Source organism: Macaca thibetana, chromosome X, assembly GCF_024542745.1.
Source record: "Macaca thibetana thibetana isolate TM-01 chromosome X, ASM2454274v1, whole genome shotgun sequence".
NCBI lineage: Eukaryota > Metazoa > Chordata > Mammalia > Primates > Cercopithecidae > Macaca > Macaca thibetana.
In genome coordinates, this window is record NC_065598.1 from 93,085,060 (window position 1) to 93,111,228 (window position 26,169).

General features: G+C 37.2%; 2 protein-coding genes across 7 annotated transcripts in view; both read left to right on the forward strand.

Annotated features, from left to right (window-relative positions):
- The window catches only part of DIAPH2 (diaphanous related formin 2), a 912,659-nt gene that overhangs the window by 535,036 nt on the left and 351,454 nt on the right, over positions 1-26,169 (forward strand). The window lies entirely within an intron of this gene.
- On the forward strand, positions 20,649-21,152 carry LOC126945266 (60S ribosomal protein L21-like; the record flags this gene model as incomplete). The annotated part of the gene is made up of 1 exon (XM_050775149.1): positions 20,649-21,152. A coding segment is annotated over one exon (492 nt), but the record flags the coding sequence as incomplete, so codon positions are not given.

Genomic DNA, 26,169 nt, shown 5'->3' on the forward strand with positions numbered 1-26,169 from the left:
ATAGTAAACACTTAATAACTATGTATGGAATTGAATTTAATAATATTAATTGGTTTAACATGAAAAAATTATGCTCTAGTGTGAGTTAAAGAAGCTAAGAAGGACAGAAATAAAATAGAAGGAGAAATATATTTGATTCAGATCTTCCAAGTTGCAATAAAAAGAGCTGGAATTATGCCCATCACCATTACCTTCCCTGTGCCACTCTTTTGTTTATCAGTACAGAGGGTCAAGGCCACATTTCAAACTACGGGACTGTTGTGTCTCACTTCAAACTCATCTGGTTTCCTTGGGCCAAATGGGAAAGGTTGGTAGTTTAACTCACTGTCATACAAACTCCAACCCCTACTTAATTCCATTGGTCCCCTGCTTTGGAAGCTTACCTGCTGCAGTAAGAAAGGAAAAACTATGCCTCTGTTCCCCAGTTTTTTGGAGATACTTAACCTGCCACCCTCATGATCACATTCTAAAGCTGTTCTGCTGGCAGTCCTCATGTTCTGCTCTGCATCTGCCAGCTCCATCACTCCCATTACACTCCCCCATGTTTCAGAAAGCCACTATTCTGTCCATGCCCTGAGCGAAGGAGATTCTTTTTCCCATCATTTTATTCTTTCCCCAAATAATCAAATATTTCCTCACAATTTCACGTAGGTGTTCATTCATACATTTTAGAAATTTAAAGGCCGGGCGGGGTGCGATGGTGGCTCACGCCTGTAATCCCAACACTTTGGGAGGCTGAGGCGGGCGAATCACAAGGTCAGGAGATCAAGACCATCCTGGTTAACACGGTGAAACCCCGTCTCTACTAAAAATACAAATAATTAGCTGGGCGTGGTGGCCATCACCTGTAGTCCCAGGAGGGAGTAGTCTCGGGAGGCTGAGGCAGGAGAATGGTGTGAACCCAGGAGGCGGAGCTTGCAGTGAGCAGAGATCGCACCACTGCACTCCAGCCTGGGCAACAGTGTGAGACTCTGTGTCCAAAAAAACAAAAAAAGAAAAAAGAAAGAAAGAAAGAAATTTAAAGGCCGAGCTGGTGGCTCACGCCTCTAATCCCAGCACTTTGGGAGGCCAAAGCAAGTGGATCCCGAGGTCAAGGGTTCAAGACCAGCCTGACCAATATGGTGAAACCCTGTCTCTATGAAAAATACAAAAATTAGCTGGACGTGGTGGTGAGAGCCTGTAGTCCCGCTACTTGGGAGGCTGAGGCAGAAGAATCGCCTTGAACCCGGGAGGCAGAGGTTGCAGTGAGCCGAGATCGCGCCACTGCACTCCAGCCTGGGCAACAGAGCGAGATGCCGTCTCACAAAAAAAAAAAAAAAAAAAAAAAAAGAGAAAGAGAAAAAAATTAGCAATACAAAGAAGAGAACTCCTGATTTCTCTTGTGAAAAATTAGGACATGCTTTTCTTTTCTTTTTCTTTTCTTTTCTTTTTTTTTCCAAGACAGAGTCTCCCACTGTCGCCCAGGCTGGAGTGCAATGGAGCAATCTCAGCTCACTGCAACCTCCCCCTCCCAGATTCAAGCGATTCTCCTGCCTTAACCTCCCAGGTAGCTGAGATTACAGGCACCCACCACCACGCACGGCTAATATTTGTATTTTTAGTAGAGACAGAGTTTCACCATGTTGACCAGACTGGTCCTGAACTCCTGACCTCAAGTGATCCGCCTGCCTCGGCCTCCCAAAGTGCTGTGAATACAGGCATGAGCCACCGCGCCCGGCCAGGACATGCTTTTCATGTGAGATGACATTTGAGCTGGTTTTGGAAAGTAACACTATAAAATGCACATGTAATAAACACACATGTAATAAGTTATTAGAATAATCTTAGTTGTTGCTGAGAAATCTTAATTATATGCATTTTATTCCACTGACTTTTATTAAATTTAGCATCTTGATCTAGTAGGAAAAATCAAATATTGCCTGCTAATACAAGAAAAAGAAAATCAAACCGAATACAGTTGTCCTTCTGTATCCTTGGAGGAACTGGTTCTATAACCGCTGGAGATACCGAAATTTGCAGATGCTCAAGTCCTGATATAAAATGGCCTAATATTTGCATACAATCTAAGCATATCCTCCTGTATACTTTCGGCATCTGTAGGTTACGTATAATACCTAATACAATGTAAATGCTATGTAAGTAGTTGTTATACTATATTGAGTTTTTATGTATTATTTTTTATTGTTTTGTTATTTTTATTGATTTTCTAAAATATTTTTGATCTGCAGTTGTTTCAATCCATGGATATGGAACCCATGGATACAAAGGCCTGATTGTATATATTCTAACAATGAATTTTCTTATCTATGAGATACTATAACTCACACTTGAAACAATAAGTTACCGGGTGCGGTGGCTCACGCCTGTAATCCGAGAACTGTGGGAGGCCGAGGCGGGTGGATCACGAGGTCAGGAGATCGAGACCATCCTGGCTAACACAGTGAAACCCCGTCTCTACTAAAAATACAAAAACATTAGCCGGGAGTGGTGGCAGGCACCTGTAGTCCCAGCTACTCGGGAGGCTGAAGCAAGAGAATGGTGTGAACCCGGGAGGTGGAGCTTGCAGTGAGCTAAGATCACGCCACTGCACTCCAGCCTGGGTGACAGAGCGAGACTCCATCTCAAAACAAAACAAAAAAAACCAATGAGTTATTTGGGCCCTTACAAATACAGACCTCTCAGACCTCTGGTAGAGAGTCTTTAGAGAAATTATTAAACCTTCATATAATTTGTTGAGTGTACCATTGAATATGTTTTGTGTGTATGAAATTAGCAGAGTAGCATAGGCTATGTTGTGGATGAAAAATGTTTTATGTGCTTAGGAGGTTCCTCTGAAAGCAAATCATGGAGAAAGGAATATAATTATTTCAAGAGAAAAATTTTAAAACTCTGCTATATTTTAATATTTTAGTGATTATATGTTATTTCATGAGCATACATACACTTACTATTTTTCTTTTTTATTTCTTTTCACAAGATTGAGAAAATGAAGCAACACTTAACTATTTTTCTTATAGGGATAATATGGGAAAATTAAATGTAAATTGCTGACTCTGGAGTGGGATTATTTTTGTTGTTGTTTCAGGGAAAATATAAATAAAAGTGAATAGATGTTATTTTATACTTGAGAAAGTTTGAAAAGTAAAGATAAAAAAGGAAAATTATACCTCTATCCATTAAGTTTTATAAATGCTATATTGTTGTCATTGTTTTCAGAAAATCATATTTTAGAGCCATATCTTTATTCTTAGGAATTCTCGAGTAAAATTATTATAAAATTCATTGAATAAATATGATTAAATACACTAGCTTCACATGTTCCTTTCTTCAGGACTATCAATAATAAAATAAATGGAAGTATAGCGCTGAAGAGAAACTACCCTGGCAAAAGTATATGCTTACCCATAGTTGTAGCTTTATTGTTTCCCCAAGATAGACTTTTCATATTTCTGCACCATCATTTTTCATCTTACTCACCAAGTGCATATCTTTTATAGATGTCAGAATGATTAGATATACCGTCTGCAAAATACTCATCGTTGAGAATTATAGACCACTTAGAAGATTGGCAAGGACAAGTTAAAACTGAAAATAGGCAGCTCAACAGGCATACAAAATCATAGCAGTGATTCAATAAATTCTCAGAGATATGTCCCTTTCGTGATAGGAATGGGGGGATAGTTTATATTTTGAGATTCTTTGCAGAATAAACACTGGGAGCAGAAAATTACACCTATATTTATTGCCAAGCTGCATTTGTTATGCAATGTATTTTCCTCCTTCCTAGATGTACCCCACCTTCTGTCAAAATATTATTTCCTTGGCTATTCTTTGTTGCATGTAGTTCAGTTCAGGCCTGACTCCTAGGATTCTGTGGGTTTTTTTTTTTTTTTTTTTTTTTAAACTTCCCACCCAGGGAAGTGAAAGTTCTGTTTAAAAATTCCTGAATGCATATAAGTTTCATTCTGACAAGCCCACTTTTTCAGTATGATTTTATCATACTGAAAGTTTTAGTTTTAGAAAAAAAAAAAAAAAGAAATCTCAGATGACCTTTAATGTCATAACTGAACTTGGGTTTTGAGGAGAGCAAAGAGAACAACAATTTGAAGATGTGGGCTTACTAGTAAACACTTCTGTTCCACCATCTGCTCCCCACCCCCCCATCGCAGATTACAGTGGAATGAGATACCAGGGTGGGGCCAGAGAGGCCATGGTACAATGGGGATGAGGTGAGAACAGGGAAAGTGATGTGGGAGCAGATGGTAGCTGGTAAAAGAGGCACTCCATGGCACTGTTGGCATGGTTACAGAGAAGTAGATGTCCTAACATGGTGTGCCAATTTTGGGATGTTTCAAACTCTACTTTGTAACTTGTGGCCTCAAACTAAACTCATTGGCTGTCTAGAGCTTCCCCTGTGAAAAACAGTTCCTATAAAAGCATTATTTTCCTTATATTGTCTAATGGCTGCTTAAAATATATTCGTGTGTGTGTGTATTGTAATTAATCTATGGAAATGTAAAAATAAAGTATTTACTCTCTTTGGTCTCCAGGTGAATAATAATTACTACTTATAACAACCCTGATAATAATATATATGTAATAATGAAACAGTTTTGCTGTACCATCTATTTGTATAACAGGAGCAAATATCGTTAAAAACAGTTCAGTGGATTTTTGTTGTTGTTGTTGTTTTACATTCGGTTTATAAAACTCATATGAGCATTTGCCTGTCTCATCTTTAGACGAATTTTTGTTTTCCATTAAAAAAAAAAAAAACTGAAATGGCCTAATTTAAGTTGAACTAGGTCATTGACTAAAGTCTTATTTTTGTCTAAAAATGCATCCATTGCAAATGTTACTGCCATTTCTAGTGTATAAAGTGTCCTTAGAGGATATGCATAGTGAGTTGATTTGAAGTTTGCGACCATATGGCATGGTTGAAGCAAAAATGTATTGTGTTAGATCAAACCATGTGTAATTGCTGATACTACACCATTTTTAAAAATATAAAATAGCATTTTCTTGTGGTTCAACCTGATATATACATTTTTAAATTCCTTATTCTGAATTTGGTAAAAACAAATAATAACTTATAAAATGTGTATGTATATTTGGTCTTGCAGCTAAATAAAGATTATGTATAATTTTCCAAACCTTCGGAGGGTCCAGCTTAATTAAAAATACTATTTGCACAAATGTTGAGGCTTGTCTCTGTAGAAGCTCTGAGAGCATTTGTTTAATTTATTAACCCAAGTTTCTCTTGCTAATACATTTACTCAGAAGTAACTCTGCTGTACATAAAAATAGTTGATTCAATAGAGAAGTAGCTAAACAATTTTTTTGTTGTTGTTAAGTAAAGGGATTAATTCATGTTAGTCACTGGAATGTCTTGCTTAAAATTTCCTCCAAAATTTTTTGTTCAAGTTTTCATTACACTTTTCCCATAATTTAACAAAAATGATTTTGCTCTTTCTTTTTTTTTTTTCCTGAAACTGTTTTTAGAATGGAATTAACTGATTCTATAAAGTACACAAATGATTGGTATTAAATGTCTGTCTCTTTAGTCCACAAGTGTTTAGTTTTTTGAACAAAGATGAAAATTGAATTGGGCTTTGTACCAAAGATTTATATTTAGATAAAGTTATTTCAATGATATTCAAAGTGTTAATTATATTTATACAGCAAACTTCATTGTATTACAACAAAGCAAGTATCATATTTGAGAAGCATCTCAACCACATTCAGTATTGTTCCTTCCTTTTGTTTATTTCATTATTTGAAGTATAAAGGGAAAGTCTAGATGATGATGATGATGATGATTATTATTATTATTATTATTATTATTATTGAGATGGAGTTTCGCTCTTGTTGCCCAGGCTGGAGTGCAGTGGCGTGATCTCAGCTTACTGCAACCTCCGCCTCCCAGGTTCAGGCGATTCTTCTGCCTCAGCCTCCCGAGTAGTTGGGATTACAGGCATGCGCCACCACATCTGGCTAATTTTGTATTTTTAGTAGAGATGGGGTTTCACTGTGTTGACCAGGCTGGTCTCGAATTCCTGACCTCAGGTGATCTACCCGCTTTGGCCTCCCAAAGTGTTGGGATTACAGGCGTGAGCCACCACGCCTGGCCCAAGTCTTGATTATTGAATAGGAAAACATGATCCTGAATGACAAAATGTGTCTGACCAAAGTAGATTAACCCATGCACAGAAATCGAAGTCAATTTTTAATGATAAGACTCCATATTAAATATGAATCATCTCTTGGATTTCTCCTAAATTTGCTTTAACATATAATGTGACATAATTGTTAAAGGAAGGTCTGAAAGTCATATAATCCGTCTTTATTCATTTTCATGCTTAAACTAACGCACAATGCTAATATAATGTAACCCTTGAATTCTGAGCGAGAATTTTCTGGAGATTATAGTTTGGTTTGTGGTTTTTGTTTTGTGTTTTATTTGTTTTGGGGATGGGTTCTCACACTGTTACCAAGGCTGGCATGCAGTGGGATTATCACCACTCACTGCAGCCTCAACATGATTGGATCAAGGGATCCTCCTATCTCAGCCTTCTTAGTAGCTGGGACCACAGGCCTGTGCAACCATGCCCAGCTAATATTTTATTTGTTTATTTGTAGAGATGGAGCCTCCCTATGTTGTCTAGGCTAGTCTCAAACTTCCTGGCTCAAGTGATCCTCCCAACCCAGCCTCCCAAATTGTTGGTATTACAGGCATGAGCCACTGAGCCCAGCTTGTTTTGTCTTAAAGTACAAAAGGATCTTAGTTTTGCTCTTGTCCTTAAGTGTTCCTTAGATCTGAGTCCAAAGCAAATTTTCCTTTTTTCATAATGTTTATTTTAAATGAAGAAATTTTACTGTTATATATATATGGTTCAAATTTTTACTCTAATTTCTAGATTGTTTACCTAAGTATCCTGTCATTATTTGCAGATTCACTTCTAACTCTCCCTAAATTTCAGGCCACTGGTAGTGTTTTTCATGTTTTCTCGAATAGGAATGATTCAAATTGACTTATATCAGCTTATGGTTTTTTGACTGTTTTTAACCCCCCACCAGTTTTTGGGTAGAAAATGGTAGATCATTCTATACCATTTAAGTTCAAACATTTTTAATTTATCTTAGTTTCTGATATGTTTTCATTTACTCGATTACATTTTTCTGCAAATATAATTGAATATAAGTTAAAATATCATTTTTCATACCGTTTATACTTCCTGTCTCTATTTTTTGCCTTATATTTTCTAATTTGTAAAACATCTAGGGCAATTGATGTTTAATAAACATTCTCTATGATGTAATAATGCTTGTATTTCTACCGATTTAAATTAGTAATAGCCTATTAGTTTAAACAACTTTAAACCATATGTCAACTTTTCATAGTTTAGTTGTTTTGGGGTCAACTATGAATGAATAGAATAATCTTTGCATTAGCAATTCAAGAAGCATCAATTATGTATTTCTGAGTTTTTTCATTTTGTTTGCGTCTACTTCAAAGTAGAGAAAGTTATTGTTTACTCTTTTTTTTAGTTTCAAATTAAATGAAAAAGATAGATATGTCTTGAATATCAAGTGGAGTAGAATGTACTCGGGAAAAGCAACCATTTCCTGATCAAATTAGATCCTTATTAACTATAACACATGATGGTATTTAATTTGTTTGGGGTATGCTCTTACCCCAATTGTTTTTTTTTTTTTTTAAATTTATTTATTATTATTATACTTTAAGTTGTAGGGTACATGTGCATAACGTGCAGGTTTGTTACATATGTATACTTGTGCCATGTTGGTGTGCTGCACCCATCAACTCGTCATTTACATCAGGTATAACTCCCAATGCAATCCCTCCCCCCTCCCCCCTCCCCATGATAGGCCCCGGTGTGTGATGTTCCCCTTCCTGAGTCCAAGTGATCTCATTGTTCAGTTCCCACTTATGAGTGAGAACATACGGTGTTTGGTTTTCTGTTCTTGTGATAGTTTGCTAAGAATGATGGTTTCCAGCTGCATCCATGTCCCTACAAAGGACACAAACTCATCCTTTTTTATGGCTGCATAGTATTCCATGGTGTATATGTGCTACATTTTCTTAATCCAATCTGTCACTGATGGACATTTGGGTTGCTTCCAAGTCTTTGCTATTGTGAATAGTGCTGCAATAAACATACGTGTGCATGTGTCTTTATAGCAGCATAATTTATAATCCTTTGGGTATATACCCAGTAATGGGATGGCTGGGTCATATGGTACATCTAGTTCTAGATCCTTGAGGAATCGCCATACTGTTTTCCATAATGGTTGAACTAGTTTAAAATCCCACCAACAGTGTAAAAGCGTTCCTATTTCTCCACATCCTCTCCAGCACCCGTTGTTTCCTGACTTTTTAATGATCGCCATTCTAACTGGTGTGAGATGGTATCTCACTGTGGTTTTGATTTGCATTTCTCTGATGGCCAGTGATGATGAGCATTTTTTCATGTGTCTGTTGGCTGTATGAATGTCTTCTTTTGAGAAATGTCTGTTCATATCCTTTGCCCACTTTTTGATGGGGTTGTTTGTTTTTTTCTTGTAAATTTGTTTGAGTTCTTTGTAGGTTCTGGATATTAGCCCTTTGTCAGATGAGTAGATGTCAAAAATTTTCTCCCATTCTGTAGGTTGCCTGTTCACTCTGATGGTAGTTTCTTTTGCTGTGCAGAAGCTCTTTAGTTTAATGAGATCCCATTTGTCAATTTTGGCTTTTGCTGCTGTTGCTTTTGGTGTTTTAGACATGAAGTCTTTTCCCATGCCTATGTCCTGAATGGTACTACCTAGGTTTTCCTCTAGGATTTTTATGGTATTAGGTCTAACATTTAAGTCTCTAATCCATCTTGAATTAATTTTCGTATAAGGAGTAAGGAAAGGATCCAGTTTCAGCTTTCTACTTATGGCTAGCCAATTTTCCCAGCACCATTTATTAAATAGGGAATCCTTTCCCAATTGTTAATTGTCAGTTTCTGAAAATAATCAGTTTTCAACATTTCAAGGTTTTTCAATTAGGCTATGGCGACAAATGCCATTGTTGCTAATTACCACAGAGTTTAGTCAGTAAAATTATGATATGGTCTTTCTTTAACTATTATCAGGTCACTTAGTATCTGCTTCCTCTTTTTACGCTTTAATAAACTAAGGAGAAGATTGAGATCATTAGATATCCAACTGTAATTTAGCACTGTCAAGATTAAGGAGGGGATTATGGTCATTAGGAGCAAAGGTTTCATTTATGGACTGAGAACAATGAGGCCCATCAATAAACCACTTTCTGCCTCTAATGATCTTACTTCTCTCTAATTGTGTGCTAATCTAACAACAAACTCATTTTCTTCTTTCATTCTTGAGGGAAAGATTGCTAAACAGAAATGCTTTGTATATATGTTGCTTTTACTTCCTTAAGTTTTGGTGTGTGTTCATGAATGCAGTAAATTATTTCTAGGTGAACGGATATGTCTCCTAAGGGAAATATGCTATGTTCTCTCCTAGTTTATCAACGTATTTTTGACAGAGGAATAGATTTTCTATGATTAGATGTGCTTTATTATTAGTGCCATCTTAATCCTTATTTGAGTCATTCATTGTAGAAAGATATCTGTCTTATAAAATTCCCAACTCAAAATATCTAAGTGTGCTAAGAATAAAAAATGATCTCAGTAAAGTGGGTCATAAGGGATATATCTCTTATTGGGCTGTCTGCCATTCTATCACCTTTTGATAGAAGTTCTCCAAACCCACCTCCTTGTAGCCACATTCCTTGAGAAATCAATGCTTGCACTTCACTGAATTTAACATGTTGACTGAGGCCCAAGGCACTCTGACTGTTTGCAGCTAGTAGAGGATCCTTGAGTACACCCTGGTACTTCTACTCTCAACATCTGAGATTTTGGCTTATCACGAATCAATTGTGCTTATTCTCCAAACCTCACTTACATGGCAGTTGTACTTATTGGTGCAGTTATTTACTCTAATTAAATATTATGTGAACCAAGAAATGGTGCTTTAAAAAAAAAAAAACTTGCCATTTATGCAAAAACAGTGTTGACTGCTTGAAAAATACTTGCTAAAGTCACTTTAAATTTACTCTCTAATTAGGCATGCGTAAACAATCTTAAATGATAGGAACTCATTCCAAAAGCCTTCTCTAATTAGATTCCTTCATGAATGTTTAAATTCTAGAAACAAATCTAGAAATCAATCTAGAAACTGGTTTAGAGAGTACACTTCATGTGTGGGTTATATGCAAGGAAGGGTCTGCAGATAGCCAATTGGAGCCTAACTCATATAGGATACCTCAGCTCTACATCAAAAAGGTTAGCAAATGAATATTATTTATACTTTTTCAGTTAAGATATTTAACATGTATATCATGTCTTCTGGACACCTACTTTGACCTCTTTGATTAATTGACCTTGTGTGATTTTCTAATTATATTTGTCATGCTTAGTGTATTAAAAACTTTACTGCTGCTCACTCATATCCACTAGAAATGTTAACTTCATGTTCTGAGTCCATCATTTTCTCTCCTTTCTACAGCATAAAAATGGACCATTGAGTGTTTATATGTTGAATTTTTTTTTTCTCAAGATGACCTCAACTCCCATAAGCTATTGTCATTTTACCCAATTAATGTATTTTTAAGGAAAAAACCTAAATAATTGAAGGCATCTGTCTTGTTTCTGTTGTTAATATTATGTTACCAATAGTACATAGACTATCTGCAAGAGAATCTAATGATGATCTGAACATAATTTTGTTGGCAATCTTAATTTTAACATCAGAGATAAGTATGGAGGGCTTCTGGTGGTGCCTAATCATAGTAGGTCCTATGAGAAAAATATGACACAGCTGCTCTAGAGGAACTTACATGCTTATTGAATAGATAAGATTAACAGATAAGATGTACTTAGCAGTATAAGAGACTCAGATGCTTATGGTGCAGGGCAGACTATACATTTTTTAGGCACTAAGAGAAAGAAGAGCTAAAACGTGTCATTATAGTACCACCTCCCAAATGTTACCCATATCTAATGAGTGAATGAAAGAATGGCCCAGGAAGACTTGGAAGTCTGTAGTTGTTATTAGTGGAATGTTCCTTCCACTGTAAACTGGAGTGTAAGATTGTAAAAATAAATACCACATTAAGAATTCCATAATATAATTTAAAACATGCCAGGACCTGTTTCTGAAGATTGAGGAATGAGTATACATTTTTTGTTTTTGTTTTGTTTTGTTGTGTTTTGTTTGAGACGGAGTCATGCCTTGTTGCCTGGGCTGGGTGCAATGGCACAATCTCAGCTCACTGCAACCTCCACCTCCCAGATTGAAGTGATTCTCCTGCCTCAACCTCCCGAGTAGCTGGGATTACAGGTATCTGCCACCACGCCTGGCCAATTTTTTGTACTTCTAGTAGAGATGGGATTTCACCATGTTGGCCAGGCTGGTCTTGAACTCCTGACCTCAGGTGATCCACCCGCCTCGGCCTCCCACAGTGCTGGGATTACAAGCATGAGCCACCTCACCCAGCCGAGTATATGTTTTAAAGTAAGTAATGTAAATACTCAGGCAGTCAAGGGAGTCTCAGGAAAATTCCCTCAAGGATTTTAATCAGTAGAAATGTGTGTGTATTTGTGTGTGTGTGTGTGTGTATGTATATATGTGTGTATGTATATATTCCAGTAGTTACAGTTAATGTATATGTCATAACAATACAGAAAATATTAATATTAAAATTTATATCACCTTTATTCATTCACCTAATATAATCAGAATTGACAAAACGTGTTAGCTATTCATGGCACTGAATGGAGTATTCTGAGCACGGTAGAAAACTCACAAAATCGGCCAGGCGTGGTTGCTCACGCCTGTAATCCCAGCAGTTTGGGAGGCCAAGAGTGGCGGATTGCCTGAAGTCAGGAGTTTAAGACCAGCCTGGCCAACATGGTGAAACCTTGTCTCTACTGAAAATATTTTTAAAAATGAGCCGGGCGTGGTGGCAGGTGCCGCTAATCCCAGCTACTTGGGAGGCAGAGGCAGAATTGCTTGAACCCGGGAGGCGGAGGTGGCAGTGAACTGAGATCACGCCACTCCACTCCAGCCTGGGTGACAAAGTAAGACTTCGTTTAAAAAAAAAAAAACTCACAAAAAGCGTGTGGGTCAACATGATATGTGAATATTATAAGGATATTTCCCTATTCATTTATTATTTAGTAGTTCATATAGTTTATTCTTAACTGATTAGTGATTAAACCATTGGATAATAACATGTTTGTTCATTTCACCCAATATATATTTACTCCTACTTAGTATAACACAATATACTAGGCTCATTGAGAAGTACAAAATGTACCCCTTACCTTCAAGGATGTGATAGAAATATAATTTTTTTGATAAAATGATTGTGAAAGATTTAATCAGGGTGACACTAAGAGAAAGCTTTTAAAGACTTATCCCAAACAGGTCTTAGTTTATTCCAAGTCTTACAAAGTCAAAGTTGCAAAGTGAATAGTGAAGCAAATCAAGAAGATTTTTTTAGATCATATAAGAAAAGGTAATAATCAAAAAGTAAAACCCAGTTGCTGAATTTAGGTTAGTTAATATAAGGCATGATTATGTAAAACTGACTGTAAAATTGAGATCCAGTTTTTAAAAATCCAAGTTATTTGTGGGCAAATGTTTAGATCCTTAAACAATTTTAAAAAAATTTTTTGGCAAATATTTTTGAGACAGGATCTTGCTCTGTCACCCAGGTTGGAGTGCAGTGGCGCTATATGAGCTCACTGCAAACTCCACCTCCCAGGTTCAAGTGATCATCTCACCTCAGCCTCTCAAGTAGCTGGGACCACATGCATGTGCCACTATGCTATGCTAATTTTTTAATTTTTCATAGAGCCGAGCTCTCACTATATTGGCCAGGCTGGTTTCAAATTTGTGGGCTCAAGCGATCCCCCCACGTCAGCCTCCCAAAGTGTTGGGATTACAGGCATGAGCCACTGTTTCTGGCCCTTAAACTATATATATTATTAAATCCTGCCCCTGGTTTTATATTAGAAGATTCAGCAGGTGCACGCAGCAAATCATAGGGAGAAAATGGTAGTTTTCCTAATACTTAAACTTTAGCTGCAAATATAGGAGGCCCTGGATCCTAAAATGATTGAGGTCATATGCTTGATTCTGTGTGTATGGTAGAAAATTTGAAAATACTATTTTTGTGGGGAGAGAATTCATGTAGAAAATGAAGTCTGTTGATGTATGATAAGTAAGACAAGTGAAAAAAGTGTTTTGCAACTTCGCTTGTTGCTCTGATACTACTCATTAGTGTATGCTCACTGTTTTCTTTCTCAGATCGTACCCTTTATTAGGCAGCAATATTGTGCTAATGGAGAAAAGAAAATGAGCAGTTTACAATTCTGTAAATAAGACATAGTTTTTCTATTTCTGAAAAATAATAGAGAGAACTTTTTTCCCCTAAATGAATAAAATCTCAAATAAAATTAGAATCCCTGTACCTCACTACTCATTAAAGGGTGACACTAGTAACAATTTGTAAAGAGGAAACTGTAGAAATGCAATAAAAGAAGATTATCTTAGCAAAATTGAGATTTCTCTCTCTATGTCATGCTAAAAATGTAGCTGAGAGCTGGTCTTTGCAAGATCAATGTGGGATCTATGCATGAAATGTGATTTGCATATTTAAAGAAACAGTTTAAATCATAGCTTATAACCCATGCCACAGAGAGAAAGAAGCAATGTAATGCTGTTATACCCTTGTCCATCTATGTATAGCTGAGTCCATGTGTGTGCCAAAAGGTCACAGGTGCACTTTTAATTCCCCAGAGACAATAAGGCTGGTATGTGGGGTTTATAAAAACTCTTCCTTTTCATATTTACCATGGAAATTGTGACTATTTTTTATATTTGGAATAGCACTGCCATTTCCTACTAATTTGTATTAGTTAAATGTGTTCAATTCTAAAAACCTCTTAATTCATGTTCAGGATGTTAGTCATATTCGTTAGTTTCTAATTGCATTCTGTAACCTATGGTAGCTTTGGAGACTTCAAATGTAATCGAAGGTTTTAATTTTAATCATTGAATCAAGTAGTGATATGGTGACATCAATGTCTTAAGAATTTTTTTTTTTTTCTGGAAGCATTATGTGATATGGATTGAATGCATCTAGAACAGTTGCAGTGTTCCAACCTTTAGGTGAGATGCACTTCCTAAAAGTGGCAGCTGCAATGCACAGACAAAGGTAGAAAACAAAGGCATTTTGAAAATGATTGATGAGACTTGGTGACTGGCTGGTTATGGTTAATACAAAAGATAAAGAGTAAAAGCTAACTCTGTGGTTTTAAGCAGTGACAGCTGGAAGAGTAGTGATGCCACTGGGGAAAACAGGATAATCAGAAATAGATTTGGTTTCTGAGAGAAGGTGGTCTGCTCAGGTTTGGATATGATGCTTATGCAGACATGGGACACTCAATTACATGTTTACTTTTATGTGAGACTAGAAGACCATTCCTCAAATAAAAGGTTGGGGTTTGGGTATAGAGATTTGGGGGTCTTCAGTTATATATAATAACAAAAGCCTTGATGTAAGAGCAATGCATTAAGATAGCGTTTATAGAGAAAAGAACAGGGGATCTTGGGGAATGCTTCCATTTGAATGGTGGGAAGGAGAATAGAACACAGCAAATGAAGCAAAGGAAGAGCTGCCATCTTGCTCTATAGAAGTATTTAGCATGAAAGAGATCTTTATTTGGAGTTGAAGCAGTATTATGGTATTGGCCTCAAACAGTTTTTCCATGTGTCAAGTAGTAATTTCTTTTCAAATATTGATAAGAAATCTTCACAGATATTACAATAAATGTACTCAGAATTCTTATATACTATGGGTCTGAAATCAACCATAATTATTTTTATGAGTTGACAGAATTATAATAAATGCAAATATCCTTTGCTGTAGATTAGAGACATTTTTGGAAAGTTTCCTATGTTAAATATATTCCATGTACTGGGGTTTTCTTTCTAAGTATTCCCTTTATGTGTAGAAACTTAAAAGGAAGGAGCCAGAGATCTCTTTTGGCTCCATCCTCCTGCCAAGCACAATTTTCTTATTGCAGCATTTATAATACCATCAAGTAAAGATTTTTATATTACAAACACTTTACAAAGAGTCTCAGACCCATTTGTATCTTTTTTTTTTTTTTTTTTTTAAATGGAGTTTGGCTCTTGTTGCCTAGGCTGGAGTGCAATCGTGCAATCTTGGCTCATTGCAACCTCTGCCTCCCAGGTTCTAGAGATTCTCAGCCTCCCAAGTAGCTGGGATTACAGGCGCGTGCCAGCACTCCTGGCTAATTTTTTGTATTTAGCAGAGAAGGGGTTTCACCATGTTGGTCAGGCTGGTCTAGAACTCCTGACCTCAGGCGATCCACCCGCGTTGGCCTCCCAACGTGCTGGGATTACAGGTGTGAGCCACCAAGCCTGGCCAATTTGTATCTTTATAACCACCCCACCAGATCAGAGAGGCAAGTGATATTATTCCTGTTCTGCAGGTATGAAAACTGAGACTCAAAGTGGTTTAGGTGTCTTGCCCAAAGGCATATGTAAAGGAAGTGGGAATTGGGTCTTCTGACTCCAAGACCAACTTTCTTTTTGCTGTTACTGTGCTGTCTCACATTTGTTATACATTCCCTGAAGACTCCTGTGAGGGAAACTTTAGAATTTCATCAAAGCAAATCCTAAAGGTACATGACAAATTTGCCGTCTGTTTTATTGGGTAAAAATCTGTCTAGTCAATAGTCTATACGTTAGGTCAGAGGTCTAAAGAAATTGTTTACTGGACTTCTTTGGATACATTCTGAGGCATATTAATTTTTTCAGGCTTTTTTTTTTTTTTTTTTTTTTTTTTTTTTGAGATGGAGTCTCGCTGTGTCGCCCAGGCTGGAGTGCAGTGGCCGGATCTCGGCTCACTGCAAGCTCCGCCTCCCGGGTTTACACCATTCTCCTGCCTCAGCCTCCCAAGTAGCTGGGACTACAGGCACCTGCCACCACGCCCAGCTAGTTTTTTGTATTTTTTTTTTTTTTTTAGTAGAGACGGGGTTTCACCGTGTTAGCCAGGATGGTCTCGATCTCCTGACCTCATGATCCACCCGTCTCGGCCTCCCAAAGTGCTAGGATTACAGGCTTGAGCCACCGCGCCTGGCCTTTTTTTTTTTTTTTTTTTGAGTAAATTATTCTTGAAAGGGTTCTTATTGGTACCCTCCAGAGGTTCAGAAGAGTTAATTGGCTTACAAAACATATGTGGATCGAACTCAGGGAATAGTTCAGTTATCTCTCAACATCTGGATGTACTGTTTTATTATTTTACCATTATGTATTCGTATCTGAAAACTGCAGCCATTTAAAAATAAACATGGTAAGTAAACAGTGTATATATAATTAAGAATAATTCACTGTAGCTCTTCAAGCTTACAGCACTGTTAAAAATAACCTGGTGTATCTGTGTAACTTATGAGTTCAGTGAAATTTAAATAACTGAAAAACAATTTTTACAGTAACACGCCATTCACATTTTGAAAGTATTACCAATTATTTTAATATTATCTACTTTGAAAATATGGGAAACAAAATTGTTCACGATGTTTGTGCGTACATGATTCAAAGAACCAAAACAAAAATTTTATCAATCTGCATTCCCTCAGAGAGATAAAATATTGCTCTGCAAAAATCTGATTTTCACCATATGCTAATCATACCCTCTTCCACAGACCTCTTCTCTTACTTCATAACCTTCCGTCAGAACAAACGACACAAAAACATCCTCCAAGAAAAAAAGAAATTACAAAATACAAAAGCAATTCACAAAGCCAGAAATAAATGTTTATTTAGTTAAAAAAAAAATATGAATGTTGATGACTTCACCATTGAAAATGATGCCTCAATATACAACTTGGCTTCAAAGATCCTTAGCCTTGATTTGGTCATCATGAGTTATTCTCTCCATTTCAGCTTCCCCCATAGCATGTAAACATCAGACTTTGTCATCACACATGACAATGTAGCCAGCACCAAGATCTCAAGCTCTGAATGTGCCCTTGTACCCACAACCATCCTCACACAGCCCTTGCCTCTGGCACCTGTTTTTCTGTTGCCCTCATTATGACCTTACCCTTACCCTTCCTCATCTTATTTATTTATAAGACAGAGTCTCACTCTGTCACCCAGGCTGGAGTGCAGTGGCGTGATCTCAGCTCACTGCAACCTCCACCTCCCAGGTTCAAGCGATTCTCCTGTCTCAGCCTCCAAAGTAACAGATTACAGGCATGTGCCATCACACCCGGCTAATTTTTGTATTTTTAGTAGTGATGGGGTTTCACCATGTTGGTCAGGCTGGTCTCGAACTCCTAACCTCAGGTGATCTGCCCGCCTCGGCCTCCCAAAGTGCTGGGATTACAGGTGTGAACCATCACGCCCAGCCCCTCTTTCTTTTCTCCCAAACTATTTGCTTCCCTCAAGCTTCATTTGCCACATAACCTACACACTGTCTAGCACTGTAGAATCCCCATACTTGCCTCAAGCCCCCCTCCTTTAGCCTTCTGCCATCCACACCCTGATATTCCTGTTGCTCTGTTCCAATCCCAACTCCTGCATACATGACAGAAGTCACACGGTCTACCTGATGGAATCCGTTGTTCCGTAATTTCTAACCTTAGCCTCCTAATGGCGTTGGGGTAGCTTTTCATTTAATTCTAATTCTCTCTTTTTCCCCACAACAGCAATTCCAAACTAGGTTTGTTCTCCTCAAATCCCTGAGTCCAGCTACCATGTTCTCAGATAAACATCTCTTATTCTTGACTGAAGATGGAAAAATATTATTTTCATTTACTGCCACATATCTCAAAGAAGACATTACATCTCCTCCTGTTTACAAATTATTTTCTTCCTACTAACTCTTCAGTGTGTTATCATCTGACTGATACTCCCATCAATTTATACATCTTTGTATTTGCTTGTCTTAACCTCCCTACAGTAAGGCTTCCATGGGGCAAAGACAGTGGTTTGTTCCCCTCTCACTTCCTTGTTTGCTATTGCATTGCTATGCCATTAACAGAACTATGTGTTAAATTTCAGGGCCTAAAAGAACTTCAGGTACCAGGTTCACCTTATACTTCCCATACTTGGAAATACTGCTGAACTAAATCTTGCCTTATTCTCAGCAGGCAGTAGAGCATGTTAGTTAAAAACACACATGAGACTCCATAACTTCAAATATTGTCTCTGCCACTTACTAGTTACATGACTTTGAGGAAATTATTTAATCTCTCTTTGTCTCAGGTTTTTCATATGTAAAACTGGCATAATAACAAGATATATTCTATAGGATGAAATGAGTGTGTGCATGTGTGTGTGTTTGTGTGTCTGTCTGTACAACACTGGGATTTGTAACTTGGCAACTTCCTGGAATGTACTGTAGTATCATTTTAAAACCCATGGTAATGACAAAGAGATAAGTTATTTAGGATGCATTTTGATCAATTCTAAAAGGAAGCTATGAGATGGGATAATGGAGAATTTGATTTGGACTCCTCTGTGTTATTTTCAGAAGTGATAATTTGGCCATGGAGACTGAATTTCATGTTGCAGTATAGTGGCTGGTTTTTCCTTTTATACTGACTGGGATACAGGACCTGGCTTTGAGTTTCTGCATGTGTCTGTTGCTTTTATATTTTATTTATTTAATTTGAGGATTTACAAAATAAATTTTGCCAGCCTGCTTTGATCATAGCTGTCTGTGGCATTGTACTAACTCTATAAAAAAAAATGCTTTTTTTCCATCCTGTTAAATTAACATTCTATTGATACATTCAGCAGGATAAACTTATATAATCAACTCCACATTATGGAATTCACAATATACATTTTATCCTCAGAAGGATGCAAAGAATTGTTGCAAGGAGACTCAGTTGCATTATGGTTATAGAGGCATCAAGAAATCCAGAGGTGCAGTGGCTCACACCTGTAATCCCAGCACTTTGGGAAGCTGAGGTGGGTGAATCACTTGAGATCGGGAGTTCGAGACCAGCCAGACCAACATGGAGAAACCCTGTCTCTACTAAAAATACCAAAAAAAAAAAAATTAGCCAGACGTGGGCTGAGGCAGGAGAATCACTTGAACCTGGGAGGTGGAGGTTGCAGTGAGCCGATATCGCACCATTGCATACTCCAGCCTGGGCAACAAGAGTGAAACTCCATCTCAAAAAAAAAAAAAAGAAAAGAAAAGAAAGAAATCCAGAGGCCTGGCGGTGTATACCTAGGCAATCCATTTTTGATTTCTCTCAGTTTCCATATCCTCATGAGAGATCTGGACTAAATTGCTGATATCCCTCCCCAAGGGGGCATTTTTATTAATCTAGAACATGGATCCACAAACTTTTTCTGCAGAGAGCCAGATATTAAATATTTTAGGGCTTGCAGACTACACACAGTCCCTGTCACAAGGACTCAGGACTGCCTTTGTAGTCCAAAAGCAGCCATAGGCAATATGTAAATGAAGGAACCTGGCTGTTTTTCAATAAAACTTTATTTACGGACACTGAAATTTAAATTTCATATACTTTTCATGTGTCTCAAAATGCTATCCTTCTTTTGATTTTTTTTTTCAGCCATTTAAAAATGTAAAAAGCATTCCTAGTTCACAGGCCATAGGAAAACAGGCAGCCAGCCAAATATGGCCTACAGGCAGTAGTTCACCAATCCCTTATCTAGTCTAGCCAAGCAATGTATACATATGTCTACTTGAGGAACTTCCATATTGAAGACATTATCTCATAGTACTTGTATTAGTGAATGTTTTCAGTTTCCTTTCCCTTGTTTCATAAATGATCACTAGGGATCATTCATAAATGAAATATTCATTTCAAAATGAGTATTTCAGGGCCTTTAGCCAGATTGTATGTGTATTTGTGCTTGTATATGTTTTTGCCAGAACACTTGAAAGTCTGGGCCTTTTATTAATCTTTGCTTTGCCAAATATTTTCCCACCTGTGTAGATGAATTAAAAATTTCAGCAGCCTTTCTTTGAACATGACTTTTGAGACCAGTTGCTATTTAAATTACACAAAAGTGTATTTAGCCCTTCTTTGTGTTTTATTCCCTTTTTGCTGGGGTGGAAGGACTTTTCAGGAACGTATATGAATAGATGGAGAATTCTGAAAAACATAGCCCAGATATTTATTTGGGTCTCAGAGAAGACGACGTTTTGAAAACAACCTTTGTGGCTGGGCACAGTGGCTCACACCTGTAATCCCAACACTTTGGGAGGCCAAGGTGGGTAGATCATGAGGTCAGGAGATGGAGACCATCTTGGCCAACATGGTGAAACCCCTTCTCTACTCAAAATACAAAAATTAGCCGGGCGTGGTGGCACGTGCCTGTAATCCCAGCTACTCAGGAGGCTGAGGCAGGAGAATCACTTGAACCTGGGAGGCAGAGGTTGTGGTGAGCCGAGATCACGCCAGTGCACTCCAGCCTGGGAGATAGGGCGAGACTATGTCTAAGAAAAAAAAAAAAGCCTTTGGGCGGGAACCGCCATCTTCCAGTAATTCGCCAAAACGACGAACACAAAGGGAAAGAGGAGAGGCACCAGATATATGTTCTCTAGGCCTTTTAGAAAACATGGAGTTGTTCCTTTGGCCACGTATATGCGAATCTATAAGAAAGGTGATATCGTAGACATCAAGGGAATGGGTACTGTTCAAAAAGGAATGCCCCACAAGTGTTACCATGGCAAAACTGGAAGAGTCTACAATGTTACCCAGCATGCTGTTGGCATTGTTGTAAACAAACAAGTTAAGGTCAAGATTCTTGCCAAGACAATTAATGTGCGTATTAAGCACATTAAGCACTCTAAGAGCCGAGATAGCTTCCTGAAACGCGTGAAGGAAAATGATCAGAAAAAGAAAGAAGCCAAAGAGAAAGGTACCTGGGTTCAACTTAAGTGCCAGCCTGCTCCACCCAGAGAGGCACACTTTGTGAGAACCAATGGGAAGGAGCCTGAGCTGCTGGAACCTATTCCCTATGAATTCATGGCATAATAGGTGTTAAAAGAATAAATAAATAAAAGACCTCTGGGCTGAAAAAAAAAAAAAAAAAGAAAAAAAAGAAAGAAATGTTATCAATTTATCCGGCTTGAAGTCTTTCAGCGGTTTCTCACTACACTTAAGGTGAAACCTAAACTCCTTACGGTGTCCTAGAAGACCCTACCTACCTCTCAAATTTCGTCTCAAATTCTTTTTTTTTTTTTTTTTTTTTTTTTGAGACGGAGTTTTGCTCTGTAGCCCGGGCTGGAGTGCAGTGGCTGGATCTCAGCTTACTGCAAGCTCCGCCTCCCGGGTTTACGCCATTCTCCTGCCTCAGCCTCCGGAGTAGCTGGGACTACAGGCGCCCGCCACCTCGCCTGGCTAGTTTTTTGTATTTTTAGTAGAGACGGGGTTTCACCGTGTTAGCCAGGATGGTCTCGATCTCCTGACCTCGTGATCCACCCGTCTAGGCCTCCCAAAGTGCTGGGATTACAGGCTTGAGCCACCGCGCCCGGCCTTTCGTCTCAAAGTTTTTTTAAAAAATCCATTATTTTGTTAGTAGACAAAACTACATAAAGTATAATAAATTTATGAGGTGATAATGCCCAGATAACTAATCAAGACTTGCTTTATTTAGGGACTGCTTTCAGTAGTGAGGAACTTAAAAACCTACTACAATTGTATTATCTAATTGCTTTAGTTTGTATTGCCAATTTCTTATTTCAGGGCATATAGTAATCCTATTAATATCCACAGTTAATAAATAAGGAAAATAAATACAACCATAGGCTTACTATATCCTTTGAAGTGTCTTTTGTCTGACCTATAACCCTATTACGCAGGAGAAATATTGCTAATCCAGGCAGCACTAATGTGGAATGGACTCTAATGGCTTCAGCAGTATGACCTCAGCACTGATCTCAACAATCTGCATTCAGTTTGGGTGAAAATTCGTGGCTTTGTATATGTTACATACCTGTGGACTTCATGCATTAAACTTGTTCCTCAAAACTCTGTCAAGTGCAAGAATCTACATATAGTCCTATTAATTTCCCTGAAGAGTTCAGGAATAAAGTTCATGAAAAATTTACCCATGATCACAAAAATTGCACTCAACAAGGCTAACATTCTTTTAATACAGCATTATAGCTTTATGGAAACACTATTTATGTGTACTTAATTCTTGCCAAATAGTAATGTGGAAGACAGTATCTATTCAAATATTTTATCAATCTGTATGATCTTTTCACAACTTATTGAAGATATCATTTATCAGAAGTAAGGGTATATTAGTAAAGTTATCATTAAGTGATTGCTCAGATAAAAGCATTTGTGAATGCTTATATTCAAGAAGCAGGCAGTCGTTTTGGTTGGTGTGAAGCAGTGTTCATTTATCGCATCTAGTTTGTCAAAACATTGTTTGACAGTATTGAATATAAGTTGTTTTCTACCTGTTTGTTCTTTGTGACCTTTCTTCAGTACTGTTTACTCAATTATTGTAGTTCACAACTAAATACACCTATAAACATATACTGAAAATTCCAAATTTTACAGACTAGTAATTTCAGATTTCTTAAACTAGGATTTTGTTCTTTCTAGTTTTAGTCAACAAGTCTACATTTTCCATAGTCCTTGCTTTTCCATGATTTTACTAATTTATTTTAAGCCTTTCTATTGTTATATTAAGTAGCCTCCTTTGACAACCTACACTTTTATCATTAGTGTTCTAGTTCCAAGGTTAAAGAAGAATGCATTACATAGGTTTGACAAGTGAAGACATTAGTATGGGATTGTCATAAAGGATTTATTAGCATTTGAAGCTCCTGACAAGCTTTTTTTTTTATTGAGAAGAATGCCATTCCAGCCATTTAAATAAAATCTCCAGGAGGAGACAATTCAGGATAGACCAATATCAAGTCGATAAGACTTGACCTATTAAAATTATTCCAGTTTAGCCGGGCACGGTGGCTCAAGCCTGTAATCCCAGCACTTTGGGAGGCTGAGACGGGCGGATCACAAGGTCAGGAGATCGAGACCATCCTGGCTAACACGGTGAAACCCCGTCTCTACTAAAAAATACAAAAAACTAGCCGGGCGAGGTGGCGGGCGCCTGTGGTCCCAGCTACTCCGGAGGCTGAGGCAGGAGAATGGCGTGAACCCGGGAGGCGGAGCTTGCAGTGAGCTGAGATCCGGCCACTGCACTCCAGCCTGGGCGACAGAGCCAGACTCAGTCTCAAAAAAAAAAAAAAAAAAAAAAAAAAAAAAAAAAAAAAAAAAAAAAAAATTATTCCAGTTTGAGTTGTAGGTGGGTGGGGCATCTTTTATTACAAAATGACCAAATGATTTTTTAAAAAGATTTTTCTTGACGAGAACAAACTATTCCAACAAGACTTTATCCTGCATCGCTTTATTACTTCCTAGTCCTGGCCTTGAGCTAAGACTGTCAAGAAGGGTAGGAGATTTCAGTTTGTTTTTCAGCCTGTGATTTAAAAATTCATGCATAGTATTTGCTGCAGGCAGAATAACACTTGCAGAAGAGACAGCAGGAGAAGGGACTGGGATTCTTCAAGGGGCAGCTTGACTGTCTGTCCACTACTGTTAGTTTGGTGCTCAGGCTTCAGAATTTTCTTATTGCAAATTATTACTTAGACAGTTTCAAACTTTCCCTTCCTCCTTGTTTTCTTTTTGTTAGAAGTCTGTCTTTATTTTTTTAAACATGCAGTCAGACCGAAGTTTTCAGGCTGAGAACTTGTACAAATGTATGAACTCAGACATTGAAATGTACTTGGCGAAGTTTTAAGAGTTAAATCATAGAATGCAGCTTTCATGTTTTCTTATTGGATTTCCTCTGCTATCAGCATCAGTTCAGACAACATTATGAATCCAGTTGAGAAAAACTGCACTTTATTCCCAAGGGCGCATGTTAGAGGAGTAAATGATGGTACTTATGAACACCTATTTGGAATGCGTATTTTTACGTTTTATGGAATAAGAATTCTAGTTGTTTTCTGTGAAGGTGACTTTTTAACAGGTTTTTTTTCCCCCCTAAGAATGAGTAATTTTCTCACATTTTTTTCATTATAGGGATTTTTCATTTGGGTGCCATTTACCATTTATTTTCTTTAAAGGCCAAAGAAGCTCACAGTGATGAGCTTTTGCTATTGTTACTGTATAAACACATTTGCTTCATTTCCAGGTACAGCATTCATATAAAATGAAAGTAACTTATAAATGCACTTGAGAAAGAATACAACAGTGTCTATTGTTCAGGATGTTTGTAATGTTCTTTTGTTTTTTACATATGCTTTCTGGATGAGTCACTTTAATGGTATGCCGCTCCGCTGATAGTAATTCTTCAACTAAATATATTCAGTTAAGGAAAATTACAGGGTACTTGTATAATCATGTTTGGGCCTATTCACATATAGACTTGCAGGAGTAAATTCTTACTTGGTCTTTCTTGGAGCAAAGATGTAAGAAGTGCTGTGTTACTTCGTCAGTGGTTACAATTAATAGAAACATTTAATTCAGAAAAAAATCCACAATTTCCTGGAAATGCTTTTATATTTACATAGAATTACACATTCTGAGTATGGTCTAGAGAATGTCACTGGAATACTGTGATTTTTTTTTTCTTGCATGCGTATCTGTTCTCTCATATGCTGTGTAATTGAAAAGTCTTTCCATTCAAACTGTTACTTAAAATATTTATCTTATACTTTACTTTTCTTAAAATTATGTATTAGAGAAAGTCTGTCATTTAAAATGTTTTGAATGAGGATCAGGCCACTATCATATATTTGCTTGAAGCCAGGGAAAAAGTATATGTATATTTTTCAAGTAGATAAATAAGATTTGTGAGGAAAGTTTCTCCTACATATAACTCAAGAGAGTACACTGAGCTTAAAAGGTTATTTATGGAGTACAAGGAAGAAAGCTGTAATAAAGAACCAGATAGCTATAATTTAATTTTTTAGTGTTATAATTCAGATTCAGTAATTCAGTAGCAGATGTAAAAAATGAAATGAGAGAAAAAAATTAAAGTGCTACCAGACTGACTAATCAGTCATTGAAAATGCCTCTAGTGGGAATTTACTCAGATAGAAAATGTTTGCACTGTCATTAAAGACTCCCTAATTTATATTAGTGAACTAATATAATGACAGGCACAAAAATATACCCTGAGGCTGAGGCTGTGCAAAGACAAGCATTTCTAACCCACTCTGGTACTTAAATATTCTTGGCACTCCAGGTACCCTCATCACCCTGCAACCTCTAGTAAAAATATTTATTTCTCTCTCTCTCTCTCTCTCTCTCTCTCTCACACACACACACACACACACACACACACACACACACATGCACATGTACCCCCTACCTGAGAAATATTAGAAGTATTGTAGGCTAAGACCTAGTTAAATATTTAAATAATCATAACGTTAATTGATTCCCAACTCTTAAGATTGAGGCAAATGTGTTCAAGGCAATTAATGAGGCAGGTAAACACATATTAATTCTTTTCTAATACGTTTGCGTTTTTTTTTTTTTTTTGTCTGTTACCTTTTAGACAAGTCTAGAAAGCCAAAGTAATGAACTTTTAAATGCCAAGGAAATACAGACTATTGCATGGGTTTTAATTTCCAGAAATATTATTTAAATTTGGAACTTGCTAATAAATCTGATAAATTGGCTGTTGATTAGTGTAATTGTCACTAGTTCCCGAACCTAAAATTCCATGTATCCTGTAAAATCTAAACACAGAAAACAGAATCTAAGTTTAGTTCTCTTTATTAGAAAAAAGACCAATATTACGTTAAATTAGGCCATAGTAGGGGTAGCAGGTTGGAAATGTCTGCATTTTTTTCCCTTAGATTACATCTAAATTGTTGAATTCATGGTAGCATGTATACAATGGGAATGTGTATGTTGGAAGGCAGGGCGTAGGAAAGAGGATAGTGAAATATAAAATGAATATTTATGTACTAGGTATAATAATAAGTGCTTTATATTTATCAAATCATTTAACCTAAATGACTACTCTTTA